This window comes from Rhea pennata, chromosome 12 (genome assembly GCF_028389875.1).
Source record: "Rhea pennata isolate bPtePen1 chromosome 12, bPtePen1.pri, whole genome shotgun sequence".
NCBI lineage: Eukaryota > Metazoa > Chordata > Aves > Rheiformes > Rheidae > Rhea > Rhea pennata.
Genome location: NC_084674.1, coordinates 7895891 through 7919323, shown reverse-complemented (window position 1 = coordinate 7919323; position 23433 = coordinate 7895891). Strand labels below are relative to the sequence as shown.

General features: G+C 45.5%; 1 protein-coding gene across 17 annotated transcripts in view; it reads right to left on the bottom strand.

Annotated features, from left to right (window-relative positions):
- Positions 1-23433, bottom strand: part of MAGI1 (membrane associated guanylate kinase, WW and PDZ domain containing 1) — a 333885-nt gene that overhangs the window by 23931 nt on the left and 286521 nt on the right. For 11 of the 17 annotated variants that reach the window (XM_062585942.1, XM_062585943.1, XM_062585944.1 and 8 more), the window contains 3 exons: positions 13951-13982; positions 6828-7044; positions 1246-1323 (listed from right to left, as the gene is read on the bottom strand). In XM_062585942.1, the coding sequence (XP_062441926.1) occupies positions 1246-1323; positions 6828-7044; positions 13951-13982 (327 nt within the window). Of the gene's footprint in view, positions 1-1245; positions 1324-6812; positions 7045-13950; positions 13983-23433 lie in introns of all 17 variants that reach the window. The other 6 variants (XM_062585951.1, XM_062585952.1, XM_062585954.1 and 3 more) reach the window with 2 other exon arrangements.

Below are 23433 nucleotides of genomic sequence, written 5' to 3'. Positions count from 1 at the left end.
TGATAAACAGGCTGGAAGCCTGCACTGCTCATCAGGCAGTACGGGCTGGCTGATGGCAATTTGCCATAATAAGCACCTCCAGCACAATAACAGAATTTAGACAGTGAATCAATCGGTGTTTGACACTGCCTCCGGCAAGGGGGAGCACGAAGAGCAGATATGGTCGGAAGCATCTCTCCAGCATTTTGCAGGCTTTTTTGGCCAAGGCAGGCTCAAAGCAATTCAGAGCGCGTGCTGGATCTGTCAGAGGCAAAATGGCTTCGGCAGAGAGCTTCAGCATGGGCCCGTTTCCTCTGCATGGCTCAACATCTTCCCGTTTGTCAGCTCTCCAGCCTCACTGTACACTGCCTTATGTTCCTCATCCGGGGACCAACTAGCCGACTAATGGCCAGTGGAGATAATGGCAAGCTTAGGTGTAACTGGAATATTGAACCAAAGCAACAAAAAGACAGGTCTATCCCCAAAGAAGCAAGTTCATTCACGTAACGCTCCTTCTGCTGGAAGGATCGCAGGCAGGTGAAACACAGATACAACAAACATATAGACAGCACACACATACATGACATGAGTACAAACCAAACAAAACTCCTTTTACCGCTTTTTGCTCCTACTCAGCCATATGGTGATTCATTAGCACCATCCAGATTACTAACAAAACCTCAACTCATCTTAGGTTTTCTGCTATTCAACTGGACTTAAGAGGAGCCATTTTCCTTACTTAAGACAAATGGAAAATTTCACAGTGGTGCTGAAACTTTATGCTGAAAAACAATGAAAACTGGTTTCCAGGAGCCTTTTGTTACACCTTTGCCCCTTGATCTGACCTCAAGAATGTGTGACATTTTCTGAAAAAACGTTCACCAAGATGATTTTTTCCTAGGGGAAAAAAAAAAAAAAAGGTAAACCTTGCCAGTCTGCTCATCCTCTTTTGGAGCAGACCATTTGGGTAGTGTGGCAAAAGCGGTAAGAAGAGTTCTGCACGGGCTGCAAGGAGGAATGGACCCGGAGGTGAGTGACACGGGCGCACCGGCGAACAGATTCACAAATGAAGTAGGAACATGATCCCCTCCCACTGCCTACGACATCTGCTGCTTGCCAGCAGCGAGTGAAGCGAGACTTCGTGGCTAACCTTGGCGCGCGGCCCTGCCAGACTGCCCCGGAGATGAGGAGCCCCCCGCCACGCGGCAGCAATGACACCAGAACAAGACACCACAAGACACAGATACGTTCTCGGCACAGTCTTACATTCTCCAAAACTCGTAGAATTGATTTCTCTCTCTCTTTCACCCTTGCTCAGTCCAGCTGCAGGCGAAGGTGACATAGCTGCAATATTAATTTTACAGTTTTGCAAAGCTTAAGGTATCTTGCTTTCTTGTTAGTTTGTTAATTTAATTGTCATGGTATGTATCCTGTTAGGCTTGCATGCATACAATTGCAAAGGTTATAGCTGCTATGGGTTAGGACATACTAACTTCTACATCTACTTACACATTTGTATACATGTGAATTTATACATTTATGCGCATGCATGCAGGTATACGCGAACAACCCTTTTTGCTCCTTGAAGGAGGAATCTCTTTGAGAAAACCTTAAAAAAAGTTTTCTACAGAAGAATTTTTACCATCATAGCACAGTAAGTTTTGCAAATGGAAATCTTTTTCTCTAATGGTAAAAGAAACTCTACACCATAGTGATGAACAATGAAAAGAGTGCTTAATTAGAGGTCACTTTAATTAAACTTACTATAAAAACTTTAACCATCATCTTATCTGTTATATAAAATGTGTATTTTTCTCCCCAGTGTGGTATCAGTTTCAGCAAAAGATGGATACGAAAATAATCTGTAAAATGAGTTTGCTATAGTCACTAGCGCATTTGTGGCAGCAACATTTTCAGTGACTCATAGCTTGGCAAAATACAAAAGTCTTAAGGCTCAGATTCAGCAAAATATATAAGGACATGCTTGAAATTAAGAGTGAGTAGTCCCACTGAAGCCAGTAGAGAGTTTCACTGTCAAAAACTCCCATGCTTTAGCTGTAAATCTAATGAGAGTCCCTATTCCCAAGAGAGCCCCAGTTCCCAGATTATCCCACTGCAGAAATATCTTTTCCTTTTAACCTGTCCTCTAGTTGCATGAAAAATTTTTGAAATTGTGCAAATATTTTTAATTCTCTGTAATTGCTGGTGAGTGAATGCTAAACACTAGGTCAGCTTTGTTTGTATTATTTTAATTAGATCTGGGGAGAGAAAATCCTACAAAATAAATTATGTGCCTGAAAATAAAGTTCAAATATTAAAGATAACTTAGAATATTTTAAAAGCTTTAAAAATTATCTATAGTGTTCTGCTTTACTTTTAATTAAATACTTAAGCCCTTCAAAGGGATTCATTAACACATCTGCAATTCAGATTAATTCATTTTGTCACTGCTGTTTTGACAGATGGCCATATGTAGGATATGGTATTTTGCAAAGCAACCAGGCCACATGAGAAAAATTTGACAACAGATTGAGTTAATCTTTAAGGAAGTTTAATAATACATTGAAAAATAAAGAGCATATTATAAAAATATATTTTCAATAAAGCAGTACAAGATGTTGGAATTGTGGTTCTCTGGTAAACTATTCAATTACTGTCTCTTTCATTAGTGCTCTCCACACACGTAATTCCGGGATCTTGGAACCGGTCCATTTTTTAAACCTTCAAGGTTCGTCTTTCTCTCTGATTCATGCACACAACTCCCACTAGCAGTAATGAGTTACCCAAAAAGAGGAGCTCAGGCAGCTAAGACTTAGGACCAGCAAACAGTACATTTGTTATCACCACCAAATGATTCGTTTTCAGATTCACTCAAGGCAAAGCTGTCTATTCTTTAAAGTCTTAATCCACGCGACCCTGGGCCAGATTGCAGCAGAGCATTTCAGCTCAGCCTTAGCCTTAAAGCATCCTAGTCCCTTTGGGTTTACAGCTGGAAATTAAGCTTTGCTGGGCTGGAGCCAAAGCACTCAGTACCTTGCAGGCCTGATCTCCTCACCCTGCAGAGCTGCATGCGGGAACTTCAGCCTGTCTGTATCGAATAAAGTCGCAGTTCTCATCTGCTGCTACTCAACCACAGCCCAGACAGAAATTATGAAGCCTTTTCTTAGCTTTGCATTATTAATTCTAGCTTTATATATTTAAATACTATTTTCAGCAGGCAATGTCTGCTGCTCTCCTCCACAGAATCTACAGAATCTGAGTGCTTCGTTATTCTCAAATGCACTGGGTATATTAAAAAAAAAAAAAAAAGGTTTCACAAGACTATGGGCTATTTGGCAGTTCTGAATGAAATTCTGCTCTTCGAAAGGCTTCAATGAGGCAAATCACATACATCAAATATAGTCTTTGTTATTAAATAATGATTCATGTAAGAAAAAGAACATGCTTTACCAATTTTGAAAAATCAAAATATTGCCTGTGTGCTTTCCATGTGTGCATTATTACTATTAATGTTAAAAGGGTGGGATATACTGCTAGTCAAAAAGGCAACAGGTGGCTATTACAGAGTCAGTACTTCTTAGAATCATCCTAAAGAAAATGGTATTCATACATTGAATTAAATCTCTTTAAATTATTATTTTTAGATTTAAAAAATCTGGCTGGGCTGTGGCTAATGAATTCATCTTCTCGTGTCAACTGTACTTGAAAAACTGCATTATGTTCTCTTTATATTCAGTGATTTCAGAAACAGAACTAAATAAAACACTGAGAACAATCTCATAATCTAAAATTCCGTCTTCCTGAGCTTCATTTTATGCTTCAGCATAGAGGACTGTTTCTGTTTTTCAGTCTACTTGTGAGGGCCAGGGTTTGGAGTCCCCAGTAAGAACACTGTCTTATACCTTTCGGATTTATCAAAGCATAAGGCAAAGAATCAAGAGACAAAGTCCCAGACTGTGCAGCAGAGAGCAGCAGTCTGGAGCTTCTTGGCCAGTGAAGGCTTGCTAGGACCCACAAAAGCCCAGGCTAAAGGATGCATCACCCAGTTTCAGCATAGGCGCTACAGCATCCTCCTCCTCTGCACATCAGCTGTTCATTTAAGTTCTGCTGATGTTTTCATTACGGAGAGTGATCTAGCATCCAAGGCTATCCAAGGGTGCCAAAGAGAAAGACATGCTAGTCCCAAAGCCAAAGAGGTCCTCAAGCAAAGAACAAAACAACGATATCTTTGTATTGTGGCCAGCGAAAGGAGGGACCAGAGTTAGACCGGGCTGCAACTGGTAGAAAGCACAAAGCACAGCATACGCGGAGCAAACAGACAGCAAAACAGGAGTCCAAGGAAATGGTTTATCCCATTCCGCAGTCTGTGGTGCTTCCTAAGACCGGATCAAGGGCCACGCAGCTAGCGCTCAGGCATCACTGGGAAGCGAGTTTCAGAGATGATTCATGTTCATAACAGAGTAGCTACCAGCTGCCCACTTCTCTCCTTGCAGACCAAAGGTAGGGTAAGAAACACTGTAGCTCACCCCACACTCCCCAGGCAGAGGACACGCTGGGCTTCCGTTGTGAGCCACATCCTGTTCATCAGAGACCAGGGAGAGGGACAGCAGGCGAGGGCTTGGCAGGGGAAGGAGTGAGAACTAACCACTGACCTCTAAACAAAAGCATCAGCCGCACTTTGGGATCTGACTGCAACAGGATATACTGCACTTTCATCAGCCCTTTTCAGTTAGACTGTATCTTTCCTCTTTTTCTTCACTTCTCGTTAGGTTCAGGAAAGCTAAGTCAAGATAAAAGTGCAGGTTAGTCCCCAAGGGGCACATTTCATTTCAGCTTAGGATCTGAAATCCATGGGCTCTTGGACACTTGCATAACCAGTGCTTACAAGGAGACATGACCACATCATGCTTCTGTCAGTCTCCAAGAACCCTCTGTGTATGAAACCAAGAAGTCCAAGGAAACATTTTCCTGGGCAGAAAATGGCAGGAGGAGGAGGAAAACAGGCACTGATGTCCAAATGAGCATCTCGCAGAAGAGCCAGGAGATAAGGACTAAAGCAATAGAAGAGGATTGATTCCCACTACACAGAGATCCTGGGCCACAGCAAACAACAAACTGAAACAGGGAAGTTGAACGATCACAGTGCGGCAGCAGATGCTGTGGTCTAGCAAAAGGCCCAAGCAGCAATCTCGTGGCCCAGAGGACTGTGGCACTGGGAAACCAGCAGGCCAGGAGAGCACCAGAACGGACTCCGGAACTCACAGACAAGAATAAAATCTCTACGAGATACCTACAGGCACCGAGGAAAGAGAGATGATTTCCCACACCATTTTGGAGGTGGACCCAGAAGGGCAACAGCTTGAATGCGCACTTCAAGATTTCTCCCCCTCAGCCTCAGGTTTTTATCGGGAAAAACAGGCAGGAGTTAAAGCTGCTAAGCTAATACTAATGACTAATTAGTATGAGTTAAACAGTTAATTAGAAATTAGCTAAATAGCTGCAGGGGGTCAGAGACAATGACAGCACAGTGCCCGCAGGGACCCTGCTGCAAGGAGGCGAGCTGAACGGCTTCAGCTGCGCAAAGGTGATACCGTTGCCACGGGCTGGCCTTGATGTCAGCAGTCTGGGGCAGGTGAAGGAGCTCTGCAGGACTGAAAAGTCACCGGGCCTCAGCTCTCTGCCCCTTTCTCCTATTTCAACTAGATGCACGGGCAGCGAGGAAGCGCAGTCGCTGCACTTCTCCGTAGATCTGGCCCAAGAGCCTGCAAGGTCAGGAATACAGCTAATCCCTGAAAAGGGAAAGAAAGCAGCACAGAGAAGCAGAGACACCTACGAACTGCATTGCTGAGACATTCAATCCAAAGAGATGCATCTTCAGCCAAGAAAACTGTGACTCATGATTTAATTTTTCCAGGACATACGATTTAGAAGTGATTCATTTGATCAGGAAAAGTCAGTCCTACCATTTTTCATTCTGGGGTAATGTTCATTTTATACTGTTCCTATCAATTTTCTGTGAGCACAATGAATTCAAACTCCAGGTTACGCTCTTATGACGCGAAGACTTGCATGTTCCCTTTTCCATAATTAAGATAGCTATGGTTTCTGGACGTGAACCTAATACTCTTCAACTATTTTTATGGAGTTTTTACAGATTCTACCACCCTCAGCAGCATAATTAAAGCGAGCTTAGCGTGTTTATTCTGTTTGCAGAGAAGAAACTGAAGGCATATTCATAGTCTTGGAGCAGAGTCAAAGCCCTGCTGAACTATTAGCCAAATGTATAGATTAGTAATTACCATAAAAGCCATTTATAATTTGCTTTTGATTTCTTACGTTGTTAAAGTGGTTGACACTGGACAAAGTACAAGGGCTCAGTTGGATTTTTTCCTCCCAGGAGTAAGCCTGGAAAGCATATGATATGAATTTCAGCAAACTAAACACTTTCCCTCCTTACAGAAATTCCTGTACATATCAATCAAGGAGCCTTAAATTTGAAAAAAATAGTTAAGGGTCTGGACAACAAACCTAGAAAATCTCCTTCAGCCTAATTTAAAAATAAATAATAGGGAGAAAATGGACTTCTATTATTTATTTACATTATTTTATTGGGATTTTTTGCACTCGGCAAAAGTGCCCTTTATAGGAGACGATCTAAACTTACTCCTCATCAGAGACAAAACCGAACCGCTAGCAAATCACCATCGTCGACAGATACCAAATCAACAAGCTGACAAGCTTTATATTTTCAACACAAATTCAAAAGATTCAGTTCTTAGCAAAGAAAAATATACAGAGAGCAGCTGCCAGAACCGTAGCCTTAGCAACCACACCTGTTTTATACTCACGTCGGCTTTCATACATGCTCCTGGACTGGGCCCAGATTTTGAATGGATCTGGCTTTTTCTGCCCAGAATTGTCCGGCTGATCCGCGGCCGGCGCTTCAGGGGCGGCGTAGTCCGGCAGCACCTGCGCGCCGTGAACGGGGGAAGCAGTGTGCCCGCTGCGGTGGCTAGAGACGCTGTGCTGAGAACTGTTTTGGCTGTCTTTCCTTTCAAGTGGTTGCTGTAAGGAGGAAAGCAAGTGGAAAGAGGCAGAACAGACGGTTATTGGTCGCTGAGTGGGTGTTTTCCATCAATTTTGCTCCCGTCTTTGATCAGGGTTCCTGCGTGCACATAAGTAAATACATAAATCACAGTTTTGCTACCACCACTTAATGCAGTATACAGCTAAATTCCCCGATGACAGATTTTGATAGACAGATTGACAGAAAGAGATATGCAAAACAGAGTCATTTATCAAAAAAACCATGCAGCCCTCCATCTCGCACACAAATCTAAATCTCACAGGTTACTAGTTTCAGTGCACTTGGTTTTTTCCTGTATTAAGTCGGAAAAACTCAACAACCTTCTACTCAGGTAACATTCGGTTCTAACTTGAGCCAACTAGAATACGGAAAAGTTATCAAATTTCCCAGGAAAAGCTTGTATGTTGCCCCTCTGGAGCAGGTTCAGGCCCAGCCTTACTACGAAAGATCACTTCTCATCGGCAGCTCTCACAGCATCAAGGGTGGGTTGACACCAGAGTACCAATTTCATGTCTCTGTTTCTCAGAGCATCTGCCAAATTTCAGCAGGCCCTCACAAATGTGAAAACGTCTACTTGTGCAGTTCGATTTCCTTGTTTTAATTGAGTACATCAAAACAGGAAGAAATATGTCCACCTAAATTCAAGGCTTATTCAAAAGCTGTGTGTCAATAGCTCTGTCTGCTTAACATTTAGCTAAGCAGGGTACATAATTCTGAGCTCAAATTCACAACGGTGTGCTCAAATGAAGCACAAGTCGCCTTTGCATTGCCAGGATTTGTACTGCTGCATATGCAGCAAAATCTTCCCTCGAAAAGAATTCCACAAACAGTGCTGTTAATGCTTTTTTAAATGGTCTTTTGAGATGACTTTGGGTTGGCATCAAGGGTCAGTCCAGCCTCCCACATGCTCCAGCACAGGAAACTGGCATGTTCCTGGGGCTGCTACTATGCAGAGAACACCAGGGAAAATAGCACCCTGCATATGGTCTTTATAATGTCCACAATTTCCGAGCTAATAGAGTCACTTATCTAGAAACCTCAGACTAAAAATAGAGCCTCCAGCTGGCAGGAGGTGCCTGCTGACAGGGCAGTAGGAATCCCTGGCTTTGACGAACTTGTCCACCGAAGACCAAGCAGTGGTAGGGAGGAAAGCAAACAGAGAGCAGACAGGCATCGTGGTCTGAAGAGCACCCATGTCTGGGGACCCTCTCCCTCATGCTGAACAGCAAACCCCAGGTGGCCAACACTCAGTCACAGCGGCGCTGGACTTACGGAAGCGAAAGTCACCACCCAAAAGTGCCCCCTTGAGACTTTATAATAATCTTGTCTTTTTGTAAGTTACATATGTGTTTGGGTTTCCACAGAGGGGGGAAACTGCCCCAGCAGCCCAATGGCTTTGACACACCTGCCTTGTACTCAAGTTGACGAGCCACCACCAGCATTTTTTTTTAACGGTATCTCTATTGACTAGAATGTGAAATTATCTTTCTCCTTTAAAGCAATTTTGAACAAAGTATCCTTACTGTGATTACTCATCCACTGACTTTCAAATACAAATGTCTGAACCAATTTCAAACACTTTTAGCTTTTTAGGGGGTAGAAGAAGCTAGTTCACATGCAGCCCATCAGTTTTAAAATGAAGTAGTTTAAAAACATCTATTCTGTGGATAATCACTGCCTTGTAACTTTAAAAAAGAAACACAACGCAACTCTCAATCCAGCCATCTGGACGGTTTTGCTTGTTTGGTCAAACAACTAAAATAACTAAAAGCATCCTGCGAAACTTCGGGCCAATCTCACTTGAAATAGCTGATTTACAGAGCTCAGAGCATAGGGACTAAACTGGGAAGCTTTATTCAAGCCTTGGGGAAATGTTGGGAGCTACTTGAAAACTTTCTTATTATTAAAAAAAAAGTTTGAACTTTAAAAAGTGATCTCAGTTTGCGATATGGAAAGTCTAAATACTGTACAAACTGTAAGTTCCGTTTTGAGTGCAACTGCAAGTGTCAACCTGTCTCAAGCAAAACCCCCTCCTCTAATTTAAACTACAGTTGTAATTGCAAATACACAGAAATCTTGTAAGAAACAAGAGGAAACTTCTCCAAGTGCTTATTAATTTTTCAAATAACAACATCTTTAATAAGTCTGAACATCTTCGTTTGCAAGTGGAGGAGGAGAGCAGAGAAAGGGGAACACAACTATGGAAATCACAGATATATGTGATTAAATTAATTCAAGACAACCTTAATCAACTTTGATATCACCAGGATGGGCCAAAAATGTTAAGGGTCAAACATTTTTCTATGTGCCCATCAAGTGCCCACCAGCCATGGCAGGCACCCGGGTGGGGGTCTGTTCATGAAGATGCTCAGCTGGAGAAGTTGGTTAGTGCCCTGGGGCAAAAGCTGAGCTTTATCAGGTGAGCTGAGCTGGTGCCCTGCTCACGAAAGGACAGCTCTCCTCCACCTCCCACCTAGTTCCTCACTTTGTGGCCAACCCTCCCTGCTGGACCCAGATCTGACCGCCCTGGTGCAGTTCATGCATGGGCAGAAAGCAGCCCTGGTAACTCAGGGGAGCAAAGGGCTCTTCGGTGGTAAACCCTTTTCAGATTTCACCCTAAGATGCATTAGTTGGCCATGTTTTTCAGTGCAAAGTAAACTGGATCAGCTGCATCAGGTTGACATATGACAGGAATTATAAGATCAAAAGCATAGGGCACTAAACTACCCAAGCCAGCAAGTAAACCAAGCAGAAAAGTCTATGGTCTTCACCAGAGCTGTTTACTCTTTCTTGCCAGAAGGACAAAATCTTGACCAAGAGGAGCTACAAATCAAAACCATGAGGACTGCCTTGAGTCCATTCAGGAAGACTGCACACAGAAATGCAGGTGCTGGGAAATACACCTGGCTACTGTACTACACCCATGACAAGTATGTGGAAGGCTGGAGCTCCTCATGCCCTACCCAAGCCGCAGGCCTGAGATGGAGCTTAGGGATGTACGTGCTTTACCAGCTCCCCTACGCCCTTGCTGAAACTTCATAGTGCTCATCCTGCGCAACACAAGACAGGGAAAACATAGTGACAGGAAGAACGTCTTCCCTAGCTGCCCTTTCCCCATCAAGGGACGTTAACTGGCATGTCAGTGTGGCTGCTGCTTCTTTGTGCTGCTCTCGGGAGGTTGGGGCATCGCTGCAGAAGAGGGAGCAGAGGCATTCAGGGTTGCACACCCATCGGGACTTCTTCCAGGCTTCCAGGATTTCTTCCCCCCATTTGCAACCACTACACTTGCTGAAAGGCTGTATCTCCTCAAGCAAAGCGATGGAGAGGCTCACCCTGAGCACGCAACCATCCTGTGACCACAGGGAGGGACGGAAACGGCAAAGGCAATGGGAGGAGAGCTTGAAGCTCCCAAAGGAGGTAGGAGGAAAACAGACCCTAAAAACCTCTCGAAACAGCCTGAGGTTGGGAGATGCTAGATACCCGCATGTGACCAACCAGTTTGTCACTTGTGTCAAATGGAAGAGCAATTAAGTGTTACTTTGTGCAGTGATGATTGAAACAGCAGCGGCCAGTGACATGGCCCAGAGATGGCTGCAGGCAGGGAGGAGACACTAATCATTAGCAGCAGCTGGGTATGGCTATGTCAGGCCAGGGGAAGCCCTCAGCAGAAGAGGTGGTGGCAGCCGTGAGCATGGCTGGGGACAAGAACCAACACAAAAGTCTTTCAGAAGAGGTGTCTGCAGGCGCCCCAGCTGCAAGAGCAGAGAGTCACTGTGATTTGTTCCATGCTTCAAGGTGAGGGGAAAAAAGGGGGACTGCAAATGAACAGGGATGCCTCGTACAAGTACTCAAGCTGCAGAAGCAATTCCTCCTCCTGACGGAAACACGACATCAGCCAAGCCCCAAATACTGGCTACCAGCTTGCAGCACGTGGCAACAAGTCTCTTGTCAGGGACAGGCTGTACACAGGAATCTCTTTCTGGGCCACAGTTCAGCTGTGCTGACAATGTATTTATTTAGACCCAAAAGAAAAGTAAGCTTTTCAAAAGAGCTTAGCAGTTCCTCCTCCCTGCAATGAACCTGTCTTCAGATGATCTAGTTAATAGATTTTGTGCTCTAGAGCACTTTGGAGAACCTGGTCCTGGCGGTGATACAAAACAGAGCTGGAAATGAGAATCTTTGCCCCCTTGTGGAGTATTTCGATGCATGTAGAAAAAAAGAGAGAGAAAAAAGGTTTTTTTCGTCTATGTTGTATCAGGACAATTGCAGGGAAAATTGCTATATTACAAAATATGCATGCTGAAAATATATATATCTCCAAACTGCCAATGCCAAAATATTACCCATTTTCATTTAAAGCAGCAGCAATCAGAATCTGGAAATGAAAAAATCAATGCACGCAGCTGCTGCAAATCTGTCTGTTTTGTGGGGAGGAAAAGAAAGGATCTGGAAGTGTTCGCCCACTTCTACTGCTTACTTCAAAATCTGGCTCTGAAGATTCTTTTTTTCTAGTTTGACTTTTCTACCAAGGTTGAAAAACTCCCCCTAAAAACTGAGAAACACACCAAAATGCATCAAAAGGTATCAGTGTATCTGTGATAACACGTATGGGGTTGTGCACAGACAGAAAAACACCCAGGAAGACCAAGTTGAAGGCAGAAATTTCTTCCCATACTGAGCCACCAGCTTCAGCACCGACAAAATTAAACCTCTCAAAGGCCCTGAAACACCTTCTCCAAGATGTGCCGAACTGGAAAACAGAGGAGGATGAAGACCTGAGCTCGTGTTGCAGGGCTGCGCGTGTGCTGTTCCTTTAATGGTGGCTAATTTATGAACCAAGAAACGCTGGAAAGCATTCCCTGGGGAAACAGGCGGCGCATTCAACCCGTGCCAGGAAGCCGGCAGGTGCCCCCGCAGCACTGCCAGCGGACCGGCCCGCGGGAGCCCCGGTCCACCGGCGGTGCCGGGATGCACCGAACGGCCCCCGGCACTGGAGAACGTCCCCAGGGAACGCGGAGTGCAGCGAGGCGCCATCCCAGCTGGGCAACGGCTCAGCGGGACGAGCTCGGCTCTGCCGCCAGGACCGCGGCACGGGGAAACCTGCAGAGCCAAGAGGGCCCCGCTGCCCTCTGCGCCCGAGTCCACGGCTCATCCAGCCTCTACCACTGAGCCGCAAAAAGCCGGTGTGTTAACACCACCGCTGCTTTGTGCTGTTGAGTAACGCCTTGGATGCACGAGCATCTGCACAAACCCATCCTGCGCATCGCTGCTGCCCGGCGCTGCAGCAGGGCAAGGCGCTGCCGCCCATCGCCCTGCAGATGCCTAGGGACGGGGGCCGCGTCGCCGCGCAGCCCAGGGGACCAGGAGGCTCTGCTTTCTGCGAGTCCTGCGCTTTCGAGGCAACCACACTGCCTAGGGCCACAGCAAAAATTACCAAAGGGACCCGAGAGCGGGGAGAGGAGGGCAGGCAAGCAGGGCTGTACCGGGGCTGCTCTCACCAGCTCCTGCAAGCAAACACTAGGGAGAAACCTACCGTTGCAGGGCTACGCGCGTCTGCAAACGGCCTCTTTGCCCACCAAGGAGGGACGACGCCGACCCGCGTTTAGAGGTCGCTCAGGTTTTCATGGGGCCGCGCTACCCGGTGCCCAGCGTGCACAGGGCCGCTGCGACCCTTCCTCGGGCCGGGCAGGAGGAAAGCAGAAGCGCGCGAGGCTCGCGCACGTCTCGCGCTCGCGGTGCCGGAGCGGACCCTGCGGGCGCCCCCGCAAGGCAGCGCGCCCCGCGCTTCTGCCGCCCGCCGCTAACGCGGGCCGGCAGCGGCAGAGGCTGGGGCTCGCACGGCTTCGGTCAGCACTGCCGAACGCTTTTCGGAGGAGCAGGCGACTCGGCTGCGAAGCAGGAGCTCGGCTGCGCCCCGCCGCCGCTCCTGGCGCGGTCGGGGAAGTTTCGCGCTGCCTCCCGGCACGGCAAACACCTCACCGGCCCTGCTTCCCCGGGCAATCAGTCTGCCTTCCGCCTCCCTCCCGGCAGATCTCTGGAAACTTGCAAGCTCAAATTTTCATTTCCTTAAAAATAAAACATTTCTTTTCCGTTGCACATAAATAGCATGGTAATTTCTTCCCACGCTATCGTGCGCAGAGCTTTAATGATAATTCAGATGACAGCTCCCAAGCTATTAGCTCACATGTCATCCCAGTAACAGCAGTATGTAGCGATAAGATCAGAAGGGATAGGGAAATACTGATTTTTCCCCCCCCCTTTAATAAAGGATCTCACACCTGCAGCATAATTCGGCTCGGTAAGAAGCCACCGGCCGAGCGAGCGCCCGGGCAGCTAAGCATGCTGCCGGGAGGCTGCGAGCGTGCGCCGCTCGGGCTTTGTCCCCCTGCCGAAGGCACACGCTCCCGCGAATTCAGCCGGCGGTACCCGACAAAACTCGGGGAGTCAACGGAAAAGGCTGGTGTCTGCAAACACCCGGCAAGAAGGTGGAGTCTCCCATCTTTCCAAAGGGAAACAAAAGCTTGCTTTCTTTTTTTTCTTTTTTCTCTTTTCTTTTCTTTCCTTTTTTTTTTTTTCTTTTTTTTGGATTTTTAGGAGGGGGTTGTTGCTAAACGGCTCACCCGTCAGGGAAGTGGCTCTGTAAACCTCAGGTTTTCTTTGCAAACAGTCTCCCCTTTCCGCGCTGCATTCCCCTGCCAGCTCCGCACGCAGCGCAAGCCCCGTGCAAGGCGATCGCCGCTGCCGCACCAGCAAGGCAACTTAAAGCAATCAAACCCCATGAAAATAAATAAATAAATAAATAGATAAATAAAAGCCAAACTCACGCCCTCCTCCTCCAAACCGGACAGACAGACAGACAGAAATAGTAGTGGAAAAGTGCTTACCGACTTTGGGCTCTTCTTTGGGGCCGGCAGTCCTGCAAAACGGCAACAAGGGAAAAATAAACGTTAGCATCTAAACGTTACCTTCCCCTTAAAGAAAAAAAAAATCCCTAGGTGCATCATCCGAACGCAGCCATCTGCAGAGTTATGTCAGGTTTCGCTCTCGCGGCGGAGTTACCAGTCCGTTCATATCGAATCAAAGCCGAGAGCGAGGGAGCGCGACGGCAGCGGGGGAGCGGGAGAGGGGGGCGCGAGCCGTCCGCCGGGGAGGGAGGCAGGGAGGGAGGGAGGCTGCCGGCGCGGCCGCCCCGGCGCTGGGGCAGCCCGGCAGACGCTCGCCCGCGCTGCGGGGGGCTCAGCCGACGACGAAGGCAAGGATGTTTCCTTTTGACGCGATCGCCTTGTCCGTCTGCCCGGACCAATCAGAGCGGCGCTCGGGGAACAGGTTGATTTTTTTAAAAAGTATTTTGCAAGAAATGCCTTTTTTTAAAAAAAAAAAAACAAAGGGGGGGGCAGTTTTGTCCTGCTGCAGCTGGGAGGCTCTGGCTGGGCGAAGGAAAGCAAAAGCACGCAGAGGAGCAAGCCTGACCCCCTAAAAAACATGAACTACGCTAAGAAAACACGCCGTCCCCTCCTGCCCAGCCTAAGCGTCCATGAGATTACACGCCAGAGATTACAGCTGCTTGTCAGCATTTCAGGGAGCTGCGGCTTGAAAACAGAGCCCTGCCGCTGCCCTGGCCATCGGGGGGTGGGTCAGGGCCGGGGGAGTTTGGAAAAAAGGGGATTTTTTTATACCGGCTAAGGGCGACGCAAAGGAAGGAGCAACCGCGAGGGCGCAAAGGAGGTTTTCTCAAGGACAGTTGTGCATTCCGGAGCAGCCCCCCGCTTGCTGCGTGACGAGCGCGAGCCGCGGGAGAACTCCAGCGGGATTGCTGCCGACTGTGCCCGCGCGCACGGTGGAAATAGCCCCCCTCTGCCTCTGCGCCGGGAGAAGAGGGAAACCCCCACGTTTTGGGGGTTGCCTCCGAGAGGCATTCCAGAAAACCAACCTAAAACCCAAACGCAGATTACCCTACACATTAAGCGCTCAGTAATTCAGATGCTTGAAAATCTGCTTTCGTCTTTAGGATTTACGAGGCATTTATGCCGCATTACGTTTTCTACTTTACGCATTTTATTTATGCTAAAGACCATGCCCGCACCTCACTTTTACGCGGAGAACACAAGTGCTGCCGCTGAATTGCAAACCGGCCCTAGGAAGCCGCTCGTTTCAAGGTGATTCGGGAGCTGCTAGCTCTGAACGTGCAAGATCCACAATTAAAAATGATAAATAGCACCCAATATCCTGCCCGCTCAATGGACCCGGATGGAAACACGTGCTTTTAAATCAAATGCTTGCAGCTTTGGAGGAAGGCGGGCGCCCTGCACGTCGCCCTGGTGCATGCCCAGCCAGCGGCCGAGGCCGCTTCGGGCAGCGATCGATCCGGGGACGACGAAACACCAGAAGCGCCTGGACTCCCCGGCGCAGACTGCAGCTTCACGTCTGCCGACAGCCGCCGCGTTCGCCCAACGCACTTAGAGACTAAAGCGCTAATAACAGTCGCTGCAAGCCGCGTTTTTAGCGGGCACCGTTTATCACAAATGCAAACGCACAGATAGACGGTCTCGCTCTCTCCTTCCACACGCGTGCACACACGTGCTTACTCTCCCTTTCCAAGGGATGCTCTTTCCTATTAAATCAATAGGTAGAGCAGACATGCACGCATGCACGCACCCTTGCCAGGAAGCACAACGGGAGCCAGGAGAGGGTTTGCAGCAATCTAAATGTTTCCTATGAAAAAAAATAAAGCAGAGATGCAGCTGGGTTGTTGGTTCAGAGTGTACTGGAACTCAGTTTATGGCATTGCAATCATTAAATGCTAAAACGCATTAAGTATGATCTACCGAACAAACCTTTCCATCAATGTTTGTCATTAATTTCAGCTGTTCCATTCCAAAAGAGATGGAAAGCGGCTGAAAAATAATGGAAAAGACACACAAGGCCGCTGTTCGGCAGGTCCTTCACAGGCCGATGAATCTCACGGTGTCACTGCTCTGTGCCAGAGTTTGCTGCAGAACTAGCAGTAATTGACCTTTTTCTTTTCTTTTTTCTTTTTTTTTTTTTTTTTTTTTTTTTTTTTTTTTTAATCCACAATCAGTGACATGTTCACAAAAGTCGATAGTCTTTCATGGGACAAACTTACAGCCAGGGGAATAACCTACTAAAATGCAATAATGTCACAGTCCCCACAGTCCCAGTTTATATCTTCACCTTTCTCAATGTATTTCCTCTGTGATTTAATCCCTACAGACATCTTTGGGCAGCACTTAAAATGCATCTTCAAATTTCGGGGGGTTTTGCAGGTGCAAATTCCAACTTGCGGGAGGCGCAGCCAACACGACCAGACGGGGCCCTCGTCATTGCAGGGTTAGCAGAGTGTTTAAAAACAACCCCGCACATCTGCTAAACAATGTCAATATGACCCAAAACCCCTTGAATGGGCTCATTGTAGCTACTTACAAAATGTGTCTGGAATTTAATTAATTAGAAAACACAAATTACTCCCCTCTAAATAACAATGTAATAAAGCAAATGCTTAATGAAAAATACCAGTGATCAGTGAGCAATCCGCAAGCACACACACACACACACAAAAAGCGATTGTAATCAAACCAAATCCACAGACTCGTCAGAGGGGCAAGAAAGGCTTCATACAAGGTTAGTCAAAAATGACTCAGATGCAGGGATCTAAATTAAACTAATTATCACGGAGATTATTACATTTATCTTAACAAAAACCTCTCTCTTTTTTCCCCAGTGCTCCCTAAAGCTCTATGTACAGCTGGCTGCATCCATCTGCTCAACTATGTTTTCCAACATAGGAAGAAAAAAAAAAAACGCAAACCATTAAGCAGGTTTTGTACCATGACTTCAGTACTCTCGATGCCTTCACCCGTCAGGAGCAGTATTTCTATTGGGTGCCACTGCACTGTGTCATGAGCGATGCAGTCCATGAATTAAGGCCACAATCCAGTTCGTTTCTTATTACTCGGCATATTTTAGTTCTGCACTCTTCTGCAGTAAGCCTTCTGGTGTTAGCGAGCTGTAAGTACTCCAACGCTACCTGCGACAGGATCGTGGAAAGACGTGGGGGTAGAACAGGTGAACCACCCCAAGAGCTGTTCTTCTTAACATGTAGAGGTCCTGCATCTTAACAAGAACATTTTCCCAAATCTGCTGTCTTTTGCAACCAAAGTAATAAGGGAAGATTGCAACACTTGGCAAACGTGGACCTGGAGAAAGGTGACAGAAAGCCACACATGCTCCAAAATTACCTAGACGGACACCGGGCATATCAAGCCCTGCTCCATAGTGGCACGTTTTGCAGACAGGGGACCAAAACGATCAGAGGTTGGGTCTCAAGGAAGACTTCTCTCTCGTGTTGCAGGAGGAGTCCAGCCGCCCCATGTGAAAAGCTCACCTTGACTTGAAGGGCACAAATACTTCTGCCTCTACCCTCCCCTCCCCCCAAAAAAGGTGCATTTCAGTGGTATTTCAGCTGAAGATGGAATAATCTGGCCACAGAATAAAGGTGCCTGAAGGGTCAGTCAAGAACCTAGAAGTATCATCTTGTTTACTGCTTGCAATGTCTGTGGCTACTGCTCAACATTTTCCGTTTTGTCGGGTATCTTTGCACCTGAAGAGACAGAAGTACTGTCACTGGATCTTCACCTTTCACGACTGCCTCACATTTCCATTCAAGACATGTCAACTGCCCGTATCCAGCAGCAAAAAATCCATAGGTGAGCCTAGGTGAAAAGGCCACCCGTTGGGTTTAGCCATTACATGGTCTGCAGTGCAGAATGCACAATAGCTGGAAATTAGCAGGAGATTAATGAAAACACAAGAAACGAAAAATTGCAGGCTCTGTCAGAAAGTTAACATTTATAGAGAAAACGTTCCTGCATGGCAAAAGCAACAACAACAAACAAAAACAAACTCCACAGCTTTCTAAACAGTGCTGAATAAAAACCAAAGACAATCATCAATGAACACGGACACTTGGAAAGCGAGGGGTAAAGCACTGGAGTCCGGGGGTGCATAAGCGTTTACCTAGCATTGCACATTGATCACCCTTTTCTGTGTGCAAAATGAGGAACTCTAAATAATTAATGCTAATGGCCCTCAGCGCTGCCAGGGGCAGGGGAGGGGAGATGGATGGTGACAAAGTATTCTCCTTGATTCTGTATAATCCATTGCCAAAGAATTTTTAATAAAGGACAAACACTACTTTAAAAAAAAAAAAAAAAAAAAAAAAAAAAAAAAAAAAAAGCCAGATGATCTGTTCCAGACTGCAGAAAGAACAAGAAAACACAGCAGAATAATTGGCAGCAAGAGACGCGGATCTGCACACCGCCATAAGGAGCGCCATCAAGAAGACAACCCCTACGTTGCAACTGCCTAACTTTTCTGCTTGTCACTGCGATCTGCAAAACAACTGTGTTACCGCACTAGCATAAAAATAAGCTGTGCAATACAAGCTTTAAGCATAATAACGATAATGATCTAGACCAAAGGAATTCAGCCCTGCCATAGATCAAGTTTGGAATCTACCAAATTAAGTGAAAAATACCACATTTCTAAAACGCTAAAGCTTAGGAAGTGTTGTTTCCAAGAGACCATCTTGGCATCTTGGGCATTATTAACCTACTGGCCCTGGCAAAAAACATAACGAGGTGTAGTATATTATTGTCATTAACAAGAACTTCAGATTTAGTTGCTCTAAAGATGTTAAATCGTATTAACCTCAATTATTCACTCTTGGTCAAGATGATAAACAATTCCTTGTAATTTCCAGTATCTCAAATCAGAATTGATTTTAAAAGCAGTAAGGAAAACATAGGCTAATAAAAGGCTATTTAATTACTATAAAAATATAAATGTAACTATGAAGTAAGACACATACAGTAACGCCAAGACAATAAGATAATAAAGAGATTGAAAATTAGTGCTACCATTACCAATTTAGCCTATAGTTGAAAGCATGTCATCAGTTGTTAAATTTTATTTAGGAAGCTCATTAAATTAAGGGTTTTTTTCCTAAAGCTTACATGCTTAAATGAAGATTTCTGCTAATATTTTTTAAAAATGTTCAAATACATCGGATTTCCTAAACCTCATGAATTTGAGAAGGCGAGCACCATAATCAGACGGTAAATAAAGACCCGCAATGTCCTTAAAAAAATGTGTATTCATACATTAATAACCATATAACTGCAGATATGCATGAAGGAACCTACCCTTCCCCATAAGCCCTTCAAATGAGGGTTTGATTTCCAGCGCAGGGATGTCCAACGCCCAGCCTATACCTATGCAGTATCTCCCTTCATGAGCCTCCAGCCGCAGGATGAGGACCGACCCCAGGTTGCTCGGCCACCTGCAGCCTCCACCTTGGTCTCAGCCTCCATCACCACATTTGTCCCACGCACCAGTACTATGAACCCTTCAAGTCCCACCCCTGGTGTGTTGTTGGCTTTTCCAGCGCTGAAGGCATTGCTTGAATAGGGCCTCAAAGCTGCTACAGTTATAATTACTATTACCACCACTAAAAATGAGCTCTATCCAACCAGGGAAAGCTAACGTGGAAAACAAACAAAAAAGTCCCTACACAAAATGGAGAAAAAAGAAAAAAGAATTAAACTCAAAAAAGAAAAGCTTAGAAATATGTGGCTATATATTAAAAAGCATCATCTGTCTCAGAACAAAACCATCAACTAGTACACTACAAAACCATCTTGCTCCCTCAATTTGCCCACCTGCTATTGCTTTTAAGGACTCTCCAAACGTATTTAATTACAGCAATAAACTAAGACCTTTCTTGGATTTCCAATACTTCATTCATTCTGTTATGACTGGTTATTATCATGCCAAATCAGGGGAGCACCCACCGCACCCGGCCAAAACATGGCTGAGAAATACTTGCATAGTCAAAAGCACACGCACACCGAAACACCGCAGAGGCGGCGTGCAAGGGCGGGAGGAAAAAGTGGGTGGAAGAAAGCCCCCGCCGCGGCGCAGCTCCCAGCCTGCTCCGTTTCCCGCTGTGCAAAACCCAAGGACGAAGCGGGAGGCACAGCTCTAGCTAAATCTGCCTTATCCGATGCATAGTATTAGGTTCTGCTGTGCCACCTTGTGTTACATCACATCACATTTGATATAAAACAACACTGCGTGGGTTCGAGTCGTTCCACTTACACCACTTCAGCATTTAATACCGAAACCAAATCAAAACATTAAGGGGGGGGGGGAAAGAAAAGCAAAAAAGCTTTCAAAATCTCCAGCTAAGGAGAAAAAAGCCTTTAAGGAAGAATTTCAGCGCTTTCATCTTTCATTCGCCAAGGCATCTCCAGCTCTGTTCTCGGAGAAGAGCCTACTGCTTTCTGAAAGATAAGGTGATTCATGCAATAAAACAACCTGATGGGAAGATTTCTGACCATTTTTACTTTCAGCATTCAGTAACTGCTTTGGTTTTCTGACTGATTTTAAAGCAGATCCAAATTTCCTGCCACAGAGAGGCAGCCATGAGTTTAATGTTCACAAGATCGCTATTGGGTTTTGTGAACATGCAAGATGAGACGAAACAAATTACTTTGCTATTCCAAGTACATTAACTGTTCACCTCTTCAATGGATAAAGAGCAGGTTTCTTCCTGACCTTAAACCAAGCTCATGCAAAATCTCAAACCTTTAGGATACAATCTCTGCCCTTGAAATAATTGAAAAGCGCATAACAAAATGCCAAGTAATGAATCAGCAACTGCTTCATCCTGTTTTAACGTTCCCAGCAGCTCTGCAGCTCGGATGACACACATATCTGGGGGACACAAGCTACAGCACAGACAGGCCACGCTGCCAGAGAAATGCAGGGCAATCGGTGTAAAACTAACCCTGACCCCAAAGCAGATTTCACAGGCATCCCCTCGTTTGCTTACTCATTTCTGCCACAGAATCGGTGCAAATGAAGTAATGAAGGGAAAACACTTGTGCCGCCGGGGACTAACATATTAATATCGGCACGTCGCCGGCACCGCAGCAGCGAGAGCGGAAAACGCTGCAGGCAATTAAAATGTCGCCATGCTGGTGACGCCAAGTCTCTTTTATTATCAGGACTGTAATATTTTAAAGCTGTTGTTTTTGGAGGCAGGTGCTTGTATGAGAATCTGCTTTGTTTGAAGTTTCTTAGCCTCCGGGGTTGAGAAAAGGCGGTCGAATACTAATACTAGAGGCTTGAAATAAAAAGATGAAAAGAGCGCCGTAGGTAGTATTTTGGGATCTTAGGTTTTTCAAGCCAAGCTTTGCAATTTTGGGGACCTAACGAGGGGCCTCAATTTTAAGCGCTTGGGCTTCTCAGAGTTGTTACTGGAATTTGTTGGTTCGTATTTCACTGAGAAACGCCAGCACAACCTGGAGAAGCCAATTAAACGGTTCCTGCAAGTGCAGATTTTATGAGCATCAGTAACGCACATCAGTATTTAGGGGCTCAACGCGCTACCAAGGACTATCCTGTGTGGCTGCAGGCGTTCGTAGGCATGCAAAACCTTGCTGAAACCCTGCTGCCTCCTGGAGTTTAACAGAAGTCTCGACACAAACTTGAGCAGGACCAAAATTTCACCCTGCGTGGCTTTGGCGAGCACCGTTACCCCAGGCCTTGCAAATTTACATCCCCAGAAACAAACGGTTACTGTCACTACGCTTCACACCCATCAAGCACTTTGAAAGAGAAAACATTCTGTGCAATTTCCAAATATTGCAATATTTATAAGACGACCTGATTTTAAATGTTAAGTTTGGCTTATTTTTATCACAAAGGGAAAACAAGTTGCCATTAGCTCTCTTTACAAAACCTATTACCAGCAATCAGCATATTGTGCTGCATAACAATATGCAGCATTGCCCCAAAAAGACCTACCTAACACTCGCAAAATTAACTTGCACATTGGATAGAAATACATGCATATGAGCAATCCTAATAAGGGATATGAACTTCAAATGTTGTATTAAAAATATCAAAATGTGCAGCTTTTCCTTTATTTTTTTCTTTTTCTGACTTCGACTGATTTCTGTATCTGCTTCTTGATATAACAGTCCGCAATCAGAACAAGGCTGTAAGAGAATAGTAAATGTGACACCAAAACTTGCTTTAAAGTCTCATTAGCCTTTCAGCCTTCTTAGAAGGCAATTGCACTTGACAAAGAGAAAATAACAACAGAGAGAGACTCAGTGCTTTCGGAAAAAAGATGCAACCACTCTCAAATAAAGCTTCCTCAAGACCTGCTCCTTCCTTGCAAGTAATTCATGAAAACTAGGCAATTTGTGTTAAAACTGTATTAAATCTGATTTAGCATTTGGCTAGTCATGCAATTTACTTTTATTAGGGTTGTCTATTTGCAAAAAATGGAAAGACAACAGTATAAAATACTTTAACAACATTTCATTTTAATGCAATTTGTAGACCAGCTTAAAAACTTTACTAATCTGATTTCCTTCTTCCCAGGTAAATCTCTTTAAAGTAAACAGTAACAAAAATAAACAGTACAAAATTATTGAAGATAGATTTACAAATGCCAAATGAGTTTCCCAATTTAATCAGGAAATTTATAACACTGGAATTATACTGAATTTGAAAAAAAAATCTTGGCATTACAAATGAACATATGTTTCTTTAAACATACTATGATTCTGATAACTTTTTTCATCTAATTTACCAATTAATTAGGAGTACTCACAAGCTATCAAAGATAACACCCTCACGAGTTATTTCTGGATGGTATTACTCACATTACAGTATCAGAAATTATACAATGTACATCTCAAAATAACCCGTAACAAATGATAAATTACTGAAAGATTCAATAAGCAGGGTGATACCTGAGCAGAAGGTACTGGGAGGCTTTGGTAACTGGAGGTGGTTGACAGGAGGTAGGGAGGGAGAAGCAAGGGAAAAATGAAGTGATTTGAAATGGGGTTTTCCAAAAATGAGAGGCGAGTTGAACATACCGTATGGCAGAGAAGAACAAGATACGCCCCCGTTCCTGCCGCGGCAAGAAGCTGCCAGGATGTGGTGGTCTGGGGAGGGAAGTATAAAAGGCCAAGCAGACAGGAGGGAATCACCATTTTCAAGACGTGACCCACGGAAGACATGAATGAAAGAGGTCTTGAAGGGTACGAGAGCCACCTTTTGGTTGAGGACAAGCAGAAGATATAAACTTAAGAGAAAAATAGCCTGCATCAACCCTGCAGCTGCATCCAGCACGCGGTGGGAGCAGATGAGGTGGACCTACCTCGCAATGGGAGAGGGGCAGCGATGCCACCCGGGGCAGGCACACAGACGCAGCCAACGTTCGCCACGCCGGCTGTAGGCACCTCACCTCAGCCCCTGGCCCCAGG